Genomic DNA, 21,293 nt, shown 5'->3' on the forward strand with positions numbered 1-21,293 from the left:
ATCCATTTAAACTCGATTGAGGATAATATGAGGAGAAAGAAAATCTATTATAGACACGAGTGAGTGTGAGGTGTAGTGGTTAGAGGAGTATCGCGCAAGTGGGAGGTCGTGGGTTCTCGTATCCTGCTAGCCGCGAAGTGCGCAAAAAATGCTGTGACTTGTGAATTTGACAGAGCAGGCGGGTGGCTAACTGGTGGGGGCCTCCCCAGTTTTTTTTTGCTATTTTTTTAGCCTCATTTGCAATTTTTGAAAATCATTTGTAGTGATGGTTTTCTTAAGAAAACAGCCAGTGTAAATTATTTGTAGTGGCGTTTTTTTAAGAAAACAAATAGTGTAAATCATTTGTAATAGCGGTACGACGGTACTGACAGATGCCTATAGAAATAGCTTTGGAACCGCCTGAGCTCTGCTATACTAGTGATATATGCCGATGGAGAAGATACGGAGTCCACATGCATAGAAGGATTTTATCTATCCTCGTGTTGCGACGCATAGACATAGACATCATTGCTTATAGTACGTAAAATAAGCAAAAAATTGTGGTGGCTACTAGCGAATCATATTTTTTAAAGGAAAAAGAGAAAGCAAAAGGTCCATGGTGCCAAGAGTGTTTGGGTTTGTCCACGGTAAAGCCTTCCTTGTACGAATGCCGTGAACAGAAAGAAACTGCGAAGCAGTGTGGAAGGAACGGAATTGATTTGAACCTGAAGCAACTACCAGCATGGAATAGTCAAAGCACGAGGCTCATGCGTGTCGAGCTGCCAAGCCTGACGAGTTCAGTGTTGTTCTTTCATGACACCACATAAAGCATCCGGTGACCAACCAGTTCTACGGTCAAGTCTGAAGACTCCAAAACGCTGAGAGGTGCATAAGGTTGCCAATGGAAGTAGGAACTCAGAGCCAAACCACAATAACCAATAATGGCTTCTCTCCTCTTGCCCTTCCTCCTCCTGGTACTGCCATGGCCATATGTGCAGGCTCAACAGAACATCAGCCTGGGCTCCTCCTTGACGCCCCAAGGGCCTAGCAGCTTTTGGCTCTCTCCATCCGGCGACTTTGCATTCGGCTTCCGGTCCATGTCCATCGAGGGCAACGCCTCCTACCTGCTTGCCGTCTGGTTCAGCAAGATCAGCGACAAGACGGTGGTTTGGTATGCCAAGACAAGTGGTGAACAATCACCGATTCAAGTTTCATCTGGTTGGCGCCTCCAGCTCACCTCTGGCGGGACTCTCTCCCTTCTCGACCCCACCAATACAGAGGTATGGACACCCCAATCTGTTGGTGCGGCAGACCATGCCAGCATGCTCGACTCCGGAAACTTTGTACTAGCTGCTGCAGATGGCTCTATCCAGTGGGGAACCTTCAATGATCCAGCTGATACCATCCTGCCCACCCAAGTTCTCACCGCCCCAAAGACGCTCCGCAGCCGGATCATTGCCACAGACTACTCAAATGGCCGGTTCCTCCTTGACCTGCAAGATACAGGTGTTAAACTTTATTCTGTTGCTGTGCCATCTGGGAACCAATATGACTACTATTGGTCCATCCTTGGCAACACCACAAAGATGGTGTTTGATCCAATGGGCCGAATATACATTGCCTTGGATAACGGCACACAGATCAATATAACATATGGGGCTGCTGGTTCCTTGGCAGACAGCTACCAGCGCGCCACACTCGACCCAGATGGCGTGTTCCGGCAATATGTGTACCCAAAGAAGGTCAGTGACCTGAGGAGTCAGGCATGGTCAATGGTGAGCATGCAGCCCTCAAATATTTGTGGAGCACAGACAACTGTTGGCAGCGGTACATGCGGATTTAACAGCTACTGCTTGACTGATGGCACAAAAGACCAGACTACCTGCAAGTGCCTGGAGCAGTACTCGTTTTTTGATGAGGAAAGGAAGTATAAAGGCTATAAACCAGACTTCCAGCCACAAAGCTGTGACCTGGATGAAGAAGCTTCCATGATGCAGTTCCAGTTCAGAACTATGCACCAAGTGAACTGGCCTCTATCTGACTATGAGAAGTACAGCCCCATAACTGAGGACCGGTGCCGACAGCTCTGCCTGATAGATTGCTTCTGTGCAGTGGTTGTGTACAATGATCAAGACAGTGCATGTTATAAGAAGAAGCTTCCTTTATCAAACGGAAATATGGCAGGTGATGTGTATGCGACAGTCCTCGTCAAAGTACCGAAGAATAGTAATGCACAGTCGTACCCCATTGAGTCCAGCAAGTGGAAGAAAGACAAGAAGTACTGGATCCTTGGAAGTTCATTGCTTCTGGGAATCTCTGTTTTGGTGACCCTTGTCCTGATCTCTGTTCTCCTTTTTGGTACAAACTACACAGTCACTAGAAAGATTGTCCCATCTTTGGAGTCCTCAAGCAACCTAGGGTTGCCCCTAAAAGCCTTCACTTATGCTGAGCTCGAGAAGGCAACCAGAGGATTCCAGGAGGTGCTTGGCACTGGTGCCTCTGGTATTGTGTACAAGGGCCAGCTAGAAGACGAGCTTGAGACCTGCATTGCTGTCAAGAAAATTGACAAGCTCGAGCAGGAATCAGAAAAGGAGTTCAGTGTTGAAGTGCAAGCTATTGGGCAGACGCACCACAAGAACTTGGTCAAATTGCTAGGATTCTGCAGCGAAGGAAAAGAAAGACTTTTGGTGTATGAGTTCATGAGCAATGGATCACTAAATAGATTCGTATTTGGTGATGTCAATCTTCAGTGGAACCTTCGGGTTCAGCTTGCACTTGGGGTGGCAAGGGGGTTGCTATACTTACATGAGGAATGCAGCACACAGATCATCCATTGTGACATCAAGCCCCAGAACATCCTTCTGGATGACAAATTCACAGCAAAGATCTCAGATTTTGGCTTAGCCAAACTGCTAGGAACCAACCAGACACAAACAAATACTGGCATACGGGGCACCCGAGGATATGTTGCACCTGAGTGGTTCAAGAGCATTGGTATCACTGCCAAGGTCGATGTCTACAGCTATGGGGTCATCCTGTTGGAGCTCATCAGTCGTCGGCGTAATGTTGAGTTGGAGGCAGCAGAGGATAAAAAAATACTGACTTACTGGGCAAGTGATTGTTATAGGTGTGGCAGAGTTGATCTTCTGGTGGAGGGTGATGCTGAAGCAATTTCCAATCTGAAGGTGGTGGAAAGGTTTGTAGCAGTGGCACTCTGGTGTCTCCAGGAAGACCCAACTATCAGACCTACAATGCTGAAAGTGACACAAATGCTTGATGGAGCAGCTGCAATCCCATCTCCTGTTGATCCATCTTCCTTTGTCAGCTCAGTTTGATTGTAGAATGCTGAAGCAATATAGTGGAGTAGAAAGTTACTGAAGGAACGTCTTATACTAGTTAGATATAGCTATCTCCTGAAGGAATAGCTTATACTTCATGTTATGAATGCTGCTACTGTTTTTTTTCCTTAATGTAATGTGAACAGCACCATCAGTGCTGTAGTCGGTATCCTGTAAGAATTGGAAGGAGAAAAATATTAGGAAGGACTCCTCTTCCAAACAGAATATCTACTTCCTAAATAAAATGTACCTTCAAAAAAATATTTTTCTATGATAAGAGTTAGTTACTTTTATGTTGCAACTTACTTATCCATTGGTTAGTTGGATTCTTATTATTACTTAGTCTATGCATGCATAACTATTAGAAAAGTTCTATTGAGGCATATTTTGCAATAATTATGTTTGAAAGAAAATTCAGAAAACAAACTTCTAGTTAACTTATTTTCCAGAATGGAAAACCTAGCAAAAAAAATATCAAGGAAATTGGCCAAAAGCAGCCAAACATTTCTCCTATATAACTTCAACCTCCTTGTTCCAATCTGATCCTATAATAAATTTCAGCTGCCGTGACAGAGCAGAAACATCCAGGGCAGAGAGAGGAATCAGGGGCCCCGTATGGACTAGTCATGCATTGTGCACCTGCCTTCACGCAAACGTCAGTGAAACCACAGGAAAAATAAAGTTTTGTCTTCTTTAGAACTTGCAAGCATGCCAAAAATTCGGCCTGACCAGAAGAGGAGCACCTTCAACCACGTAAACCAAATCACAGCCACCAATTATCAACATACAGCAATGAATAGTCACACAGACAAGGACCCATGCATGTCGAGTAGCCAACTGTCGAAATTGACCAGTTCAAAGCTGCTTACTGTTACACCACATGAAGGTTCCGATGACCCATCGATTGTCAGGTCCAGTCAAAGGAAAACCTAAAACCAGAGATGCAAGGTGGTGTTTAAATTCAGGAAGTAAAGTTTATGGATATCACGTCGGGGTGTCACATGGAAGTGTTCGGATAGTAATAATAAAACAAATTATAGAAGTCATCAGTAATCCACGAGACGAATTTATTAAGACTAATTAATCCGTCATTAGCCCATATACTGTAGCATCATATTGTCAAATCATGGACTAATTAGGCGTAAAAAATCCGTCTCGTAAATTAGTCGCAATCTGTACAATTAGTTATTTTTTAGTCTATATTTAATACTCCATGCATGTGTCTAAACATCTGATGTGATAGAGAGTAAACTTTTAGGGAGCAAACCTAAGTTGGTCTTTAGACTTGCAGGAACAGATAGCCAGACCAAAAAAAACCCACCCATGGCAGCTCTCCTCCTCCTGTCCTTGCTCCTGCTGCTGTCCTCTACTCCCCTTCAAGCTCAACAGAACATCACCTTGAACTCCTCCTTGACACCCCAAGGGCCTAGCACCTCTTGGCTCTCTCCATCCGGCGACTTTGCGTTCGGCTTCCGGCCCATCGAGGGTAACGCCTCTTTCTACCTGCTTGCCGTCTGGTTCAACAAGATCGGCGACCAGGCAGTGGCTTGGTATGCCAAGACCACTGATCAGGATCCAGCACCGGTGCAAGTTTCATCCGGTTCACGCCTCCAGCTCAACTCCGATGGGGCGCTCTCGCTCCAGGACTCCACCGGCACAGAGGTATGGAATCCCCAAATTGTGGGTGCATCCTACGCTGCCATGCTCGATTCTGGAAACTTTGTACTGGCTACTTTAGATGGCTCTACCAAATGGGAGAGCTTCAAAAACCCTACAGATACCATCCTGCCCACACAGGTGCTCACCACTGGAATGAGCCTCCGCAGTCGGATCATCCCCACAGACTACTCCAATGGCCGGTTCCTCCTTGACCTGGAAAGTACTGGTGTGTATCTTTATACCGTTGCTGTGCCCTCTGGTCACAAATATGATCCATATTGGTCCATGGATGTGAACACCACAAATCTGGTGTTCAATGCGACTGGCGTGATATATATCAGCAACCAAAGTGAAATCACATCTTGGGTGATCAGCTCCATAGCAAACTACTACCTTCGTGCCACACTTGACCCAGATGGCGTTTTCCGACAATATATGTACCCAAAGAAGGCCAGCAACCAAAGTAATCAGGCATGGTCAGTAGTGGATTTCAAGCCCCCAAATATCTGTGAGGTAAATCTGACAAACGTTGGAAGTGGTATTTGCGGTTTTAACAGTTATTGCATATGGAATGGTGCAAACAACCAGAGTACCTGCATGTGCCCAGAGCAGTACTCATTTATTGATGACAAGAGGAAGTATAAAGGCTGCAAACCAGACTTCCAGCCACAAAGTTGCGACTTGGATGAAGCAGCGGTCCTGATGCAGTTTAAGTTGATACCGATGAGCAGTGTTGATTGGCCACTCTCTGACTATGAGCAGTATACCCCCATAACTCAGGATCAGTGTCAGAAACTCTGTCTAACAGATTGTTTCTGTGCCCTTGCTGTGTTCCATGATGAAGATAATACATGTTGGAAGAAGAAGATGCCTTTGTCAAACGGCAATATGGGTGATGGTGTGCAGAGGACAGTTTACATCAAGGTACGAAACAACAACGGTACGCAGTCTGAGATTGTTGCTTCGAACAAATGGAAGAAAGACAAGAAGAATTGGATCATTGGAAGTTCTTTGTTTTTGGGAAGCTCTGTCTTGGTGAACATTCTGCTCATTTCCATAATACTCTTTGGTACTTACTGTACCATCACCATAAACGAAGTCCCGTCTATGCAGTCATCAAACAATATAGGATTGCCCTTGAAAGCCTTCACTTATACTGAGCTTGAGAAGGCAACCGGTGGATTCCAGGAAGTGATTGGCACTGGTGCCTCTGGTATTGTGTACATGGGCCAGCTACAAGATGATCTCAGTACCCACATTGCTGTCAAAAAAATTGACAAGCTTGAGCATGAAACAGAGAAGGAGTTCACCAGTGAAGTCCAAACTATTGGTCGGACGCACCACAAGAACTTGGTCAGGTTGCTAGGATTCTGCAATGAAGGAAAAGAAAGACTATTAGTGTATGAATTCATGACCAATGGATCACTCAACAGATTCTTATTTGGTGATACCAAGCTTCAGTGGAATATTCGAGCTCAGCTTGCTCTCGGGGTGGCAAGGGGGCTGTTATACTTACATGAGGAATGCAGCACGCAGATTATCCATTGTGACATAAAGCCCCAGAACATCCTTCTCGATGGCAACTTCACAGCAAAGATCTCAGACTTCGGCTTAGCCAAACTGCTCCGAACCAACCAGACACAAACAAATACAGGTATTCGGGGTACCCGAGGATATGTTGCCCCTGAGTGGTTTAAGAACATCGGTATCACTGCCAAGGTGGATGTTTACAGCTTTGGGGTCATCCTGTTGGAGCTTGTCTGTTGTCGGCGGAATGTCGAACTGGAGGCTGCGGAGGAGGATCAAAAAATACTGACTGACTGGGCAAATGACTGTTATAGGTGTGGCAGAATTGATTTTCTGGTGGAGGGTGATGACGAAGCAATTTCTGATTTGAAGAACGTGGAAAGGTTTGTTGCAGTGGCATTGTGGTGTCTTCAGGAGGACCCAACTATGAGACCTACAATGCTGAAGGTGACACAAATGCTTGACGAAGCAGCTGCAGTCCCGAGCCCTCCTGATCCTACTTCCTTTGTCAGTAAACTTCCATAGCATCACTCCTGCATATTGTCATATTAGTATATGTATGAACCAACAAAATGGTGTGGGAAATTAGATATAGCTATTACTGAAAGTTACGTTACGTCTGCCGATACTGTAGTGTTGTCCATTTGTACTGTAAAAAGTGCAGCAGTATTGTCTGCGGCCATAACGGACTGTAGTAAATATTAGGAAGGCTTCATCTTCCCAACTTGAATACCTGTTTCCTTAAAATAAATTATTTTCCAAGAACAAATTAGTTACTTGTATGTGGTATATCATCTATTGGTTACTTAGGTTATGACTTGATGATTCTATCGATAATTGTTAGGAGAGTTCTCTTGAGTCAGTGGCCAGTGAGATCTACTGCAATCATTATCCATTGGCCTCCTCACATGGCTATGGAAGAGCCCATGGGGCAGTAAGATGAGCATCTTACCTCAATCCTCAGATCCGTGACATACATGCACAATGAATTTTGAGATCAAGAGCTTATTAAGCCTTCAACTCCCTATGGGAAATGAAACACAAGCATAATTTAAGCATAAAATGGGATAAGTTCTATGTTTGCTTTTTTCTTTTAGAGAAAAGCGAAGTTAGTTTGGAAGTGCTATGTCCTTTTCATGTTTGTATTACAGATGACAGTTTCACTTGTTTCCACCATGTAGGATTGCAGCCTGATGCATTTATCTGCTAAAATAAAGGGAATAAAGCCAAATATTTCACCCAGTAACAGAAAGGAAATTTTAGGAACAAGGATTATATTTTTCCACTTCGAATGATTATAGTAAAATATTGATCCACTCTCACAACCTTAGAAGTTCAAACACTAGTGTCCTAAGTTTATAAGTTCTCTTGAGGAATTTGGCAGTATAAAAATCAAGCTTTAGTTTCTAATGATGATTCTGGTAGCTTGGGAGATTTGGAAGCACCACTGTCTGTTTAACAGGGAGGTGCCTGCAATTGTGCTAAGATTAGTTTCTGAGGAATGCATGGTGTGGTGTACTGCTGGTGCCATACACCTTCAGGTCCCGATGGCAGTGCAGTATTTTACCATTGTGTTCATGTGGCAGCCTGGTCGTTCCTTTCTCCATTTAGACTCTGGCATTCCTGTTCTAGAACAATGGTGGTGTGAGTGTTGAGTTTGGGTGTGCCATGGACCCAGTTCTTCCCTTCCCTTGATGAAATGACACATAGCTCTACTGCATGTTCAAGAGGGAAAAACAAATCAAGCTTTCAAGAATGGAGAATTGATATTACAACATCCTTATCACAAGGGCTGCGTCAAGGTCATCGGAGACAGAGGATCACCTTGACGCAACCTTCACCCAAATCTTCCCTTCCCTTAATGAAATGGCACGGAGTTGTTTAGGTGTTCTAGGTCATGGTCGTGTTATTTTGTATCTCAAAGGAATGAATGTAACGTGAAAGCTTGTGTGTGGTTCGTGTTTTGGTTGGGTTCTTATACCCTCTTTTCTAGTTTAATAAAATGGTACACAGCGCTCCAACATGTTCCAGAAAAAAAAATACAACATGATAGAAACCCCTTCAATCCAGCCATACTTGGCTTTGGATGCGTCAAGAAGTATATAAAAATAAGGATGCTAGTCACTAGAACAATTTCGTGCACAATTTCAAATAATGACTCTGGAACATATTCTTCTCACTGCTGCTAGAGGTTCATACTGAGAACATACTCTTTGGTCACACTAGCTTTCCATTGAAAAATGAAAACAAGATGCTGATGCAATTCATTCTCAAGCTTCGTGTGAGTGGAATTCTCCCCCCTGTTCCCTTCATTGATCAAGAGTTTATAAAGGAGTTACATGACTCTTCCACTACTAAGACTCTTCATTCTAGACTCTTCCACTACTAAGACTCTTCATTCTAGACTACACAAATTCTAGGCTATTCATATTCTAATACCCTCCCGCAGTCTCAACTAGGAGATGATCGAACATTGAGACTAGATCGAAAGTTGAGGAAGACAGCAGTTGGTAATCCCTTAGTAAATATGTCGGCATACTGAAGGGATGTAGGAACATGTAGAACATGCACAGCGACAAGGGCCACACGCTCCCGGACAAAATGGATATCGATTTCCACATGTTTGGTCCTTTGGTGATCAACTAGGTTTGTTGACAAATACATGGCACTGATGTTGTCACAATAGACAAGAGTAGCATGTGGTAAAGGACGATGAAGCTCGCCCAATAGTTAGCGAATCCAACAAGCCTCAGCCACGGCATTGGCAACACCCCTTTATTCGGCCTCAGCACTGGACAGTGAGACTGTGTTGGCGCTTGGACGACCATGATATAAGATTATCGCCAAGAAACACACAATACCCAGAATTAGAGCGGCGGGTATCCGGGCAGCCTGCCAAATCGGCATCCGAGTAGATGATCAAATCATGTGACCGGCTGCGAGAGAGAGTAACACCGTACTCCATGGTGCCTTTGATATATCGTAGAATGCGTTTGATGAGAGCAAAATGGGACTCACGGGGGTCATGCATATAAAAGCAAACTTGTTGGATGGCTTGAGCAATATCCAGCCGTGTCAGTGTCAAGTATTGTAATGCCCTAGCAAGACTGCGATATAGAGTAGGATCGGCCACTGGTGGTCCATCTTGGGCGGACAACTTGGAATGAACCTCAATTGGAGTTTGGCAAGGATTGCATGATGACATATTTGCCTTGTCCAAAATTTCAGCAGCATATTTAGCTTGAGATAGGAACAGACTTGAGGATGACCGCTTGGCAGAAACACCCAAGAAGTAATGAAGATTACCAAGATCAGTCATGGCAAATTCTTGCTGCAGGGAGCCAATAATATGTTGAAGAAGATGGTGGGATGAAGCCATCAATATGATGTCATCCACATATAACAGAAGATATGCCACATCCATCCCATGAGTGTAGATGACAAGTGAGTTGTCACATTTAGAAGCCCGAAAACCAATTGAGGTGATGAACGCCTGGATGCGGCTGTACCAAGCTTGTGGGGCTTGTTTGAGGCCATAGAGAGCTTTGTTGAGCTTACACACATAATTGGGACGAGCCGGATCAACAAACCCAGGAGGTTGTTGGCAATAAACAACTTCATTAAGTGTGTCATGCAGGAATGTATTTTTGACATCCAATTGATGAATAGGCCAATCACTGGAGATGGCAAGCGACAATACTGTGCGAATGGTAGTGGGCTTAACCACGGGACTGAATGTTTCATCATAATCAAGACCATGCTATTGAGAAAATCCTCGCTCAACCCAACGAGCCTTGTAATGAGCCAGAGAGCCATCAGCATTGTGCTTGTGACGGTACAACCATTTTCATGAAACAATATTAGCATGTGGTGGTGGTGGCACAAGGTCCCATGTTTGATTAGCAATGAGGGCACCATATTCCTCTTCCATTGCACGCTTCCAATTCAGATCAGAAAGAGCACCATGATATGTTTTTGGAAGCAAGCTGATATCTGTGGAAGCCGCGGATAAATTGCAGTATGCCTTCCCGTCATGTTGTCGCGGTTGGCTGATGCCAGACTTGCCCCTAGTTTACATGGCATGCTAATTTATGGTGGGAGGGACAGGCACAATAGGCGCTTTGGATGAGCGCATATCATCTAGGATGGTAGCTGTGGTGGAGCCGGAGGGCGCAGGTGATAATGCTAGATGAGCAATATTGGGGACCAATACTAGGGTACCCGATGATGAGCTAATGGTCATCAACATTGAGTCATCCGAGCAGTCAAGAGTGCGACTACAGCTCCAACCGACCCCTAGGTGCACGGGCTCCACCTTGCCCGCCCTCTGGGGGAGGGCTCCGCCTCGCCCGACCCCTCGGGTGCAGGCTCTGCCTCACTCGACCCCTCGGGTGTGGGCTCCGTCTTGCCCGACGGAGTCCCATACCACCGCCAACCACTCCAGGTCCAGGCATATGGGCCTGGGTCAAAACTCTGACACCAAGGAAGAGACCGGCATGCCCTGATGTAACCCATGGCCATGACGGGCCATACCTGAGGATTCACATCAAGAACAGAGTCGAGCGTGCCAGTGTTGTTCTGCCTAACCCTCGTACGAATGCTGATAGGCACATCAGTTCACCACAACTCCTACCAGGACGGAATGGGATGCCATGACCGGTAGACGATGCCTGCGCATGGCGCTAGTGACGAACAGGGCCATGACATGGAGCCATCCCTGTTGACATCTATAGGGTCGGCGGAACCCGCATGAAGGAGAAGAAGGACCCAGCAACCCTGGAGTCCTAGTGCATGAACGTCTCGGCCTCCACCATGATGGCGCGACACCCTCGACGCCCGCTGACATACCCGTGGTGATGCAAGGGAAGGGGCTAGCCATGGCTACCACCCATGTCGTGGCGGACGCTACAACAGCAGCAAGGACCAAACCTGAGCCCCAACTTGCTGGGACCTCAGGCCTTCAGCCAACACATCCTCAACGCTGTCTTCCCACCATGGTACCGACCGCCAACCAACATCCCAAAATACTCTAGGAAAATGAACGCTGGACTATGGCTAGAGGATTATCGACTTGCTTGCCAAGCCGGTGGAGCAGATAATGATGTTTTCATTATCCACAACCTTCCATTGTTCCTGGCTGATTCGGCACGAACGTGGTTGGAACACCTTCTGCCCAACAGAATCCAAAGTTGGGCGGACCTATAAGAGATCTTCGTGGGAAACTTCTAGGGCACATATGCGCATCCTGGGAACCCGTAGGATCTCAAAAACTGCCTACAAAAGGTGGGGGAAACTCTTCATGGGTACATCTGGTGCTTCTCCCGGTAGTGCAACGAGCTGTCCAATGATATAGGAGCCTTCTTGTCTAGGACCTCCTGCGCGTCCCTAGTTCACAAGCTAGGACATAAGGGCCCATGAACCAACAAGGAGCTCCTCAAAGGCAAGGCAAAGCGACACGAGGACACCAGCGAAGGCGTGTCCAACCGTCCCAGCAAGAAGAAGAACAAGCAGTGGCGCGAGGGCTCCCTCATGGCCGCCGCCAAACGCAAGGGGGGTTGGAAGCCCACCGAGGGCACCCTAGGCCACTTCAAGAAGCTGCTCGAAGGACCATGTCCAAACCATGCTTTCCCCGTCAAGCACCTATACAAGGACTGCGTCCTCATGAAGCGGTTCTTGTCTAGAGGCTCCAACAAGGGGGAGCATGGGGGGACCCCAAGTCAGCTGCAGACGACGCCGAGGGGAAGGATGGCGGCTTTCCGATGCTAGATGGCTACCTCATGATCTTCGGAGGGTTGGCGGCCTATGACTCCAAGCGTCGCCGAAATCTTGCGTGCCGCAAAGTCTATACGGTTGAGCCGTCCATGCCTACCTTCCTCCGATGGTCGGAGTCCACCATAACCTTTGATCGGACCAACCACCCAAAAAGCATCCCACAACTGGGGAGATATTCGCTCGTGGTCGACCCGATCATCGGCACGAAGCAGCTCACCAAGGTGCTGATGGATGGAGGCAGCGGCCTCAACATCATATACGCTAAAATGCTCGACTCCATGGGCATCGACCAAACGCGCATCCGACCGACTAGGGCGCCTTTCCACGGCATTGAGCCAGGAAAGCAAGCCATGCCGCTTCGGCAGATCGATCTGCCAATCACCTTTAGGGATCCAACCAATTATAGGATGGAGACCCTTACCTTTGAGGTGGTTGGGTTCCACGGATCCTACCACGCCATCCTGGGATGTCAATGCTACACAAAGTTCATGGCCATCCCCAACTACATGTATCTAAAGTTGAAGATGATGAGTCCACGTGGGGTCATCACCATCGGCACCTCCTTCCAGCGCGCCTAAGAGTGTGATGTCGAGTGCTGTGAACACGCCGCGGCAATTGTCACCTCCAAAGAGCTTGCGACCATCAGGGAGGAGGTCGTCGAAGAAGCACCAGACCCCAAGCAGTTGGCTGGATCTTTTGAGCCTATAGAGGGCACCAAGGAGGTCCTCATAGACCCCTACGGCTCAAAGGGCAAAGTGGTGCGCATTGGTACCACGCTTTCCTCCAAATATTAAAGCGCGCTCGTCGACTTCCTCCGCACCAACAAAGACATCTTTGCATGGAGACCCTCAAACATGCTAGGCATTCCAAGAGAAGTCACCAAGCATGCCTTGAAGATTAGGCCAGGCTCCATGCCGGTGAAGCAGCACCTGCGTTGCTTCGACGAGGAGAAGCACAGGGCCATCGGTGAGGAGATTGCGAAGCTTTTGGTGGCCGGATTCATCAAGGACGTATAGCACCTCGAATGGTTAGCCAATCCTGTACTGGTATGAAAAAAGAGTGGGAAATGGAGAATGTGTGTTGACTACATGGGTCTCAACAAAGCGTGTCCAAAGGATCCATTTCCTTTGACACGCATAGACCAAGTAGTCGACTCGACCTTAGGGTGCGAAACCCTCTACTTCCTTAATGCATACTCCGGGTACCATCAAATCACGATGAAAGAGTCTGACCAGCTCGCGACATCTTTCATCACCCCATTTGGATCGTTCTGCTACGTCACAATGTCGTTCGGTCTGAAAAAGCAGGGGCTACATACCAACGTTTGTATACTCAAGTGTTTCGGGGACCTTATTAGGTGAACCATTGAGGCCTACATAGATGACATCATGGTCAAGTCCAAATGGGCTGACCAGGTCATAGCCGACCTAGAGCAGACCTTCGCGAAACTCCAAGCAAATGGCATTAAGCTCAACCCTGAGAAGTGCGTTTTTGGGGTCCCAAGGGGTATGCTGCTGGGTTTTATCATCTCTGAGCGTGGCATCGAAGCCAACCCAGAGAAGATCTCAGCCATCATGAGGATGGGCTTGATTTAGAATATAAAGGGGGTACATCAAGTTACAGGGTGCCTCGCCGTGCTCAGCCGCTTTATCTCATGCCTCGGCGAACGAGGTCTCCCCTCTATCGGCTCCTGAAGAAGGCCGACTGTTTCGAATGGAAGCCCGAGGCCCAGGAGGCACTAGACAAAGGTCAAGCAGCTCCTGACGAAGGCCCCGATCCTAGTCCCTCCAATCGATGGGCAACCGCTTTTGCTCTACATTGTGGCCACCACACAAGTGGTCAGCGCCGCCCTAGTGGTAGAGCGGGAAGAAGAGGGACACACCCTCAAAGTGCAGCGTCCCGTGTACTTCATTAGCGAGGTCTTGTCCGATTCCAAGACTTGCTACCCCCAAGTCTAGAAGCTCATGTACGCCATCCTTATCACCAAGACAAAGCTACACCACTATTTCAAGTCACATGCGGTGACGGTCATGATGTCCTTCCCTCTCAGCGAGTTCGTCCAAAACCAGTATGCCATGGGAAGAATCACAAAGTGGGCACTCGAGTTGATGGGTCAAGGCATTTTGTATGCCCCTCGAACAGCCATCAAGTCCCAAGTGCTGGCTGATTTCGTTGCAGAGTGGACCGAGATCCAAATTCCACCAGCGGTCGTCGACCAAGAATACTAGACGATGTACTTCGATGGATCACTGATGAAGAAAGGCACTAGCGTGGGGCTGGTCTTCGTTTTGCCCCTTGGGGTATGCATGAGGTACATGGTTCGCCTTGTTTTCCCCTCCTCCAACAATGTGGCCGAGTATGAGGCACTCATCAATGGCCTACGCATCACCATCGAGTTGAGTATCTGATGGCTTGACGTCCGGGGCGACTCCCAGCTGGTCATCGACCAAGTCATGAAGGAATCAAGCTGCCACAACACCAAGATAGAAGCCCACCAGCTAAAGGACAAGTTCGACGGTCTCAAGTTCAATCACATTCTGAGGTGTCTCAATGAAGCGGCCGACGCGCTGGCAAAAATAGCATCCGGCCGAGAGCCGGTGCCGATAGGCGTCTTCGCCAGCGATCAGTACAAGCCCTCGGACCGCTCTGAGGAGCCAGAACAAGCCAGTGATGAGCCACCTACCTTGGGCTTGGGGTCTAACCAGCCATCAGCTCCATCCAACCCCAAAGTCATGGAGCTTGACAAAAATCCAGTGACAAAGCCTGACCCTCTGGCCGACTGGAAGACGCCTTACCTTGACTACCTCCTCCATGAGGCACTCCCGACGGACAAAACAGAGGCTCGGTGGCTCACTTGTCGCGCCAAGTCATTTGTCCTTATTAAGGGCGAGCTCTACAAGCGAAGCCACACTAGGATCCTACAACGCTGCATCCCCATCAAATAAGGAAAGCGGTTCCTGAGCGATATCCACGGTGGGGTCTGTAGTCACCATGTCGCGCCTAGAACCCTGGTTGGAAATGCATTCCAATAATGCTTCTACTGGCCAACTGTGGTAGCCGACGCTAAACATATCATGCGCACCTACGATGGGTGTCAATACTACGCTTGGCAGACCCACCTGCTGGCCCAAGCACTCCAAACGATCCCCATCATGTGGCCATTCGTGGTCTGAAGGGTCGATCTGGTTGGACCTCTCAAGAGGGCATCTAGGGCCTATATGCACTTGCTTGTCGGCATAGACAAGTTTACAAAGTGGATAGAGGCTCGACCGATCTCTGTGATCAAGTCCGAGCAAACAATGTTGTTCTTCCTTGACATCGTCCATCGCTTTGGAGTCCCAAACTCCATTATCACGGACATTGACACGTAGTTCACCGGAAAGAAATTCCTTTGCTTATGCGATGAACCACATCCGCATCGATTGGGCCACCGTGGCGCACCCCCGCACGAACGGTATGGTCCTATAAGGCCTCAAACCTAGGATCTTCAACCGGTTGAATAAGTTTGGCGAACGATGGGTCACGGAGCTTCCCGTAGTGCTCTAGGGCCTAAGGACGATCCCGAGCTGGGCCACCTGCTACACACCATTCTTTATGGTCTATGGTTCCAAGGTTATCCTCTAGACCGACCTCGATTATGGAGCGTATGTTAATGAACAGGGAGCCGAGGCGTCCCTTGAGGATGCCATGGACCAGCTAGATGAAGCGCACGACGTCACCCTCCTCTGCTCGGCCAAGTACCAGCAAGCATTACGCCGGTACCATAGTCGTCGAGTGCGGGGTTGGGCCTTCAACATCGGGGACCTGGTGCTTTGCCTTGTCCAAAGCAACAAGAACCATCACAAGCTCTCTCCACTATGGGAGGGACTGTACGTCGTCGCAGAGGTGCTCCGACCAGGCACCTACAAGCTCAAGACCATCGATGGCAAAGTCTTCATCGACGCCTGGAACATCGAACAACTATGTCATTTTTACCCTTAATATACGCACACTTTCTCTTATCAGTTTTGCTACCAACTCCCTGATCTTTAGTGACATCCAACCCCAGCAACGGCAGGAGGTCGGGCCTCACTCGAGGGCTGATATGAGCATATTTATCCAGGAGACATTCTCTACGCCCCACCCTTTCTCACATTAAGACCAAAAAGTGAGGGCCACGGAAACAAACGCTGAGTAAAACTGGTCAGACTACAAGAAACCTACGCCCCAATGGCTACGGCATTTTTGCTCACCAGCATGATCAGATTTTTTTTCGCACCCCAAGCTTTTTAGCCTTAACTACGGAAAGAGTTGGTACGCGTTTAAGAGTATATCCACCTGGCAAACATTCTCTATGCCCATCCCTTTCTCCTATTAAGACCTAGAAGAGAGGGTTGCAGAAACAAACATTGAGTAAAACTGGTCAGACTGCAAGAAACCTACGCCCCAGCGGCTACTGCATTTTTGCTCACCAGCGTGATCAGAGTTTTTTCCGCACCCCGAGCTTCTTAGCCTTAACTACAGAAAGAGTCGGTACACGTTTAAGAGTATATCTACCTGGCAAACATTCTCTATGCCTGACCCTCTCTCACGTTAGGACCTAGAAGCAAGGGTTGCGGAAACAAAGGCTGAGTAAAACTGGTCAGACTGCAAGTAACCTATGCCCCAGTGGCTATGGCATTTTTTATCAGCAGCGTGATCAGAGTTTGTTCACCCGCACCTCAAACTTTACAGCCTTAATGACGGAAAGGGACAGAATGCATTAACCTTTTTATACAAAAAGGAGAGAAGGGCTAAAGATCTATTTGGCCATAACAAAATTTAAGAGTTTGTCCACTTACTAACTAATTTCTTAGGGAGATGAACTCACCCTCTATCTCCATAGAAAAGTCCTATGCCAGTGGGTCACCCAAGCCAGTCGGATGGCTCAGGCCACTGTCGAGAGACGGGTAAGGAGTAGTAAGATGCCCCATGTGGGTTATGCCGACTCTATCACGAACGATGGACCCAGATTCCACTTGGACATATCTGGTAAGAGGTCTCCGAGCCCATCACTCGAGCCATTGAGGTAAGTCCTGTTAATGGGGACGGGGATCCCGATCTTCCGTTAGGTTCAAGATAAACAACGATTTGTTCGGAGAGCGACACACCGATCCGGTTTCAGATCACAAAGACCTGAACCTTGCAACCTTAGCACCACGTCTCCTCTGGTTATCAACCGTGTCACAATCCGGTTGACCTTGCCAAGAAGGCTAATCCCTGCTGCGAATCGAAGAACACAAGCAAGAACAAGATAAAAAGTATCTCAATTAAAGTGACAATTGCAGATGAATGATTAAGCACTCGAAGTTGGGGTCTTGCAAACTGATAACGGCGACTGTTCAATGACAGATTGATCTAAAACAAAACCCAAAACCTAAAGTAGGTGGTGACTACTGATTATATAGCCTAAGGGATGTCCAAGGATCCCTCTTCATGTCCTAAAGGTGTCCCAACACGTTACAAGGCCCAACGGCCCAAAAGACGACGACGCAGCCCCGTGACAGATTCTAGACATCAACTTGTTTCAACGATTACCATTGATTCTGATGGAATTTTGATGTGGGACCACTTCCATTGGTTTTCTTATGAAATTATATTTCCATCCATATGTGGATCATCAAAAACGGAGTTCGTATGCGACCTGGACGTCCGTTTTACTATACGCTGATCCTAGAGCCCGAGATGGACTCGAACTCAAGTTGGACTGGGCCTCCGGCTTGGCTTGGACGTCCTTACTGGCCTCCTAAGGTGGTGGCCAAGGAGGAGGACGTCCAAGGGCTTTCTTGGTGGGTTCTCCAAGTCCTTGGGGTGTGCTCCCACTTGGGCCAGGGTCCCAAGGATGAATAACAAGCCCATAACGACAGTGTAGCTCCCAGCAGAAATAGCGATAGAATATCTTGATGGTTTGGAGGCCTTGCTGATGTGATATTGAGATGAGACCAGATCTATTTGAAATCTTATCAAACAAGCTTTCCATCAAGTGCTCATTGACCTCGATCGTACTCCAGATGGCTAAGTTATGGCCTTCCCAATGAAGCACTGTCGAGCTGCCGATGAACCGAAAATTCAACTTTGATGAACTTACACGTTGAGACATATTTGTACCTACATTCAAATAACGACATGTACATGTGGAACCAAGTGAATTGTACCAAAAATCACTATGCAAATGTAGGAACGAGCTCACCTTATAAACAATGGTCGTATCCGATGGTGTCATGTCCTCATCACCTATGCCAGCGGGTCACCCAAGTCGATCGGATGGCTCAGGCCCTTACCAAGAGACGAGTCACCCATAATTTACGCATGTTTTCTCTTATTAGTTTCGCTATTGATTCCACGATCTCTAAGTGACACCTGACCCCAGCTGCAGCAAGGGATTAGGCCTCACTCGGGGGCTAGTAAGAGTATGTCTATTTGGTAGACATTCTCTATGCCCAACCCTTTCTCATGTTAAAAGCTAGAGGCAAGGTTTGCGAAAATAAACGCTGAGTAAAACTGGTCGGACCGCAAGAAACCTATGCCCCAACGGTTATGGCGTTTTTGCTCACCAGCATGATCAGAGTTTGTTGCCCGCACCCCGACCTTTAGCCTCCACCTTCCTAGGAAGGGTTTGGAGGGACCCACTGATGGAATCTCCATCGAGGACAGGCCAGCAGGTCGCCCAAATCGATTAGATGGCTCGGACCGCTGCCGAAAGACGGGAAAGGAGCAGTAGGATGCCCATGCGGGTTAGGCCGACTCCATCACGAATGATGGACCTAGATTCCACTCATCCGATAAGAGCTCCCCGAACCCGTCACTTGAGCCATTGAGGTAACTTTACCAACCCTCACTTTAGTTTTCCAGTGCATGAGCATTCATTCATCCATTCTCATACATCCAAGCATCGCATATGCAATTATTGCATCACAATACTTCGTGACGCATCACGAAGCGGTGGTCATCCCATTCGATATGAGCAGCGACCGACCAAGGTTCGAAGGCTAGCCCACAAAGGGCTCGAGGTTGTCTCGCGTCAAACAGAGCCAGGGGAGAAAACATAGATAAGCCCCAGCGGCCTTTGCCCAACCCGCTCAGAAGCGGACAGGGTCATCTTGACCTTCTCGTTCGATCCTAACCTCGATCCATGCCCACAGAATCTCCATCAAGGGGAGGCCAACGGGCCACCTGAGTCGGTCTCTGGAACGACTCGGGCATCTACCGGGAGGTGGGTGAAGGAGCAATGGAATGCCACATGAGGGCTATGCCGACCCCGTCATGAACGATAGACCTGGATTCCACTTGGACATACCCATTAGCAAGCTCACCGAGCGCGTCACTCGAGCCATCGAGGCAAGTGACGTTAGCTCAACCTCTCTGGTTGGGGAAACTGTGGACAGGGTGATGATCACAAAGACGAGTCGACCCTCGATAGGACCCTCGCTACGTGCAGGGGCTCGAGGAAAGTTGGACTCGAAGGAGACTGAATGCACGGTCACAGAACAATGGATTGGATCATAGGGAGGGGATACGTACAAAAACTAAGAATAATGTTTCTAGAACAAGAGACGCTTTCTCCTACCAGTTTCGCTATCGTCTCTCTCGATCTTTAGTGAAACCCGACCCTGGCAAAGACAAGGGGTCAGGTCTCACTTGGGGGCTGATAAGGGTATATATATACCCTTTCTAAAATAGTTGCCGTGCCTGACCCTTTCTCATGATTAAAACCTAGAGGCAAGGTTTGCGAAAATGAACGAACAACAAAATTGGTCAGACTGCAAGAAACCTACACCCCAGTGGCTACGGTGCTCTTGCTTACCAGCGTGACCAGAGTTTTCTCGCTGGCACCTCGAACTCTACGGTCTTAACAATGGAGTGGAGAGATGGCGAGAGTAGCGTGTACCCACATGGCAATGGGCTGGATTGGTGGAGTACTGTATTCTCGGGTGGCGCGGACCCGTTCTTGTTTTAGAAGATCTGAGGGTGGGTTGGTATATGTAGGTCAGGGATCTGCATATGTCATGTGGTTGGGAATCCCCAGCTGGGTTATAATCGGTTTGAATCGTCGTTGCTCCTCGGTTATGGAGACTCAACTCACTATTCATCATCGTAGTTAATAAATGAAACTTGAGGAAGATTTGAGAAAGGGTTTGATATGAAGTTCATGATCTCAATACGGATCATGGTAGATTCATATATGATTTTGATAGGGATTAAATGTTGAAAGAAAGAATCTTGTTAGAGAGCTTTTACACAAAAGAACCTTGTTTATTGCTAAAGCCTTACCTTGAATCCCTAAGCCTACATTTCTGAGTCTTATCAGATTTTATTTTGGTTAAGTCTTGGTGAGTACTTTTGTACTCGGGGTTTGTTAACCCTTGTTGTAGGTGAGCCTCATGGGCAGGTCTGTCTTGGACCATGCTGCATGACTGTTGTTCAAATCGATGATGATAAGTAAATGTGTGGCCCTTGGGCAGGGCACTTTCTTTGTGTGTTATGTTTATGTTACTAATGCCACTCCACTACTATGGTTTATAATAATAATCGTACTTAGTTTGTAAGGTTTGAAACAATTGTTTTGTAAACTAAGTTACTATAAGACTTCCGCTATTTCACTCTGACGTATTAATGAATAAACTATTGTAATACTGCAACGACTCTGTAATGGGATCCTACAACGACTCTGACGTATTAATGAGTAGTAATCTTATTATGCCCTATATAACAAGAACTATTGTTTATGTACTATAGGAGCTTTGATGTTTAAAGTTTTGTATGGACGATTCATGCATCATAATTAATCCACTTGTTACTTACTTTCCCTCTTAGTCTGGGTTGAGTAGTGTAATCCATCCTTGCTGCTCTTTAGACTTTTATCTAATCATCTTACTGTATTAAATCTTGCTTTCTACAGTATGGCTCGTACCAAGGTAACACCCCATAAGGCAGTTGGACCCAAAGGAGTTCCTCGTCACCAGCTTGCCCCTAGGAGTGACGGTGCTAGCAGTAGCTACT

The 21,293-nt window shown here is 47.4% G+C and overlaps 4 protein-coding genes across 4 annotated transcripts; all 4 read left to right on the forward strand.

Annotated features, from left to right (window-relative positions):
* The first annotated feature begins 853 nt into the window (after window positions 1-853).
* On the forward strand, window positions 854-4,242 carry LOC136496848 (G-type lectin S-receptor-like serine/threonine-protein kinase LECRK4). The gene has a single exon (XM_066492610.1). It carries the CDS (start codon window positions 921-923, stop codon window positions 3,312-3,314), a length of 2,394 nt encoding a protein of 797 aa, XP_066348707.1. The 5' UTR covers window positions 854-920; the 3' UTR covers window positions 3,315-4,242.
* Window positions 4,243-4,623: 381 nt separating this feature from the next.
* Window positions 4,624-7,887, forward strand: LOC136496849 (G-type lectin S-receptor-like serine/threonine-protein kinase LECRK4). Its single transcript, XM_066492612.1, has one exon. The coding sequence runs from the start codon at window positions 4,641-4,643 to the stop codon at window positions 7,026-7,028; it is 2,388 nt and encodes a 795-aa protein (XP_066348709.1). The 5' UTR covers window positions 4,624-4,640; the 3' UTR covers window positions 7,029-7,887.
* Window positions 7,888-12,364: 4,477 nt separating this feature from the next.
* Window positions 12,365-12,853, forward strand: LOC136495556 (uncharacterized). The gene has a single exon (XM_066491455.1). The coding sequence runs from the start codon at window positions 12,365-12,367 to the stop codon at window positions 12,851-12,853; it is 489 nt and encodes a 162-aa protein (XP_066347552.1).
* Window positions 12,854-14,728: 1,875 nt separating this feature from the next.
* LOC136495557 (uncharacterized) lies at window positions 14,729-15,220 on the forward strand. The gene has a single exon (XM_066491456.1). It carries the CDS (start codon window positions 14,729-14,731, stop codon window positions 15,218-15,220), a length of 492 nt encoding a protein of 163 aa, XP_066347553.1.
* Window positions 15,221-21,293: the final 6,073 nt, after the last annotated feature.

The sequence above is a fragment of the Miscanthus floridulus genome, chromosome 12 (assembly GCF_019320115.1).
Source record: "Miscanthus floridulus cultivar M001 chromosome 12, ASM1932011v1, whole genome shotgun sequence".
NCBI classification, from domain to species: Eukaryota; Viridiplantae; Streptophyta; class Magnoliopsida; order Poales; family Poaceae; genus Miscanthus; species Miscanthus floridulus.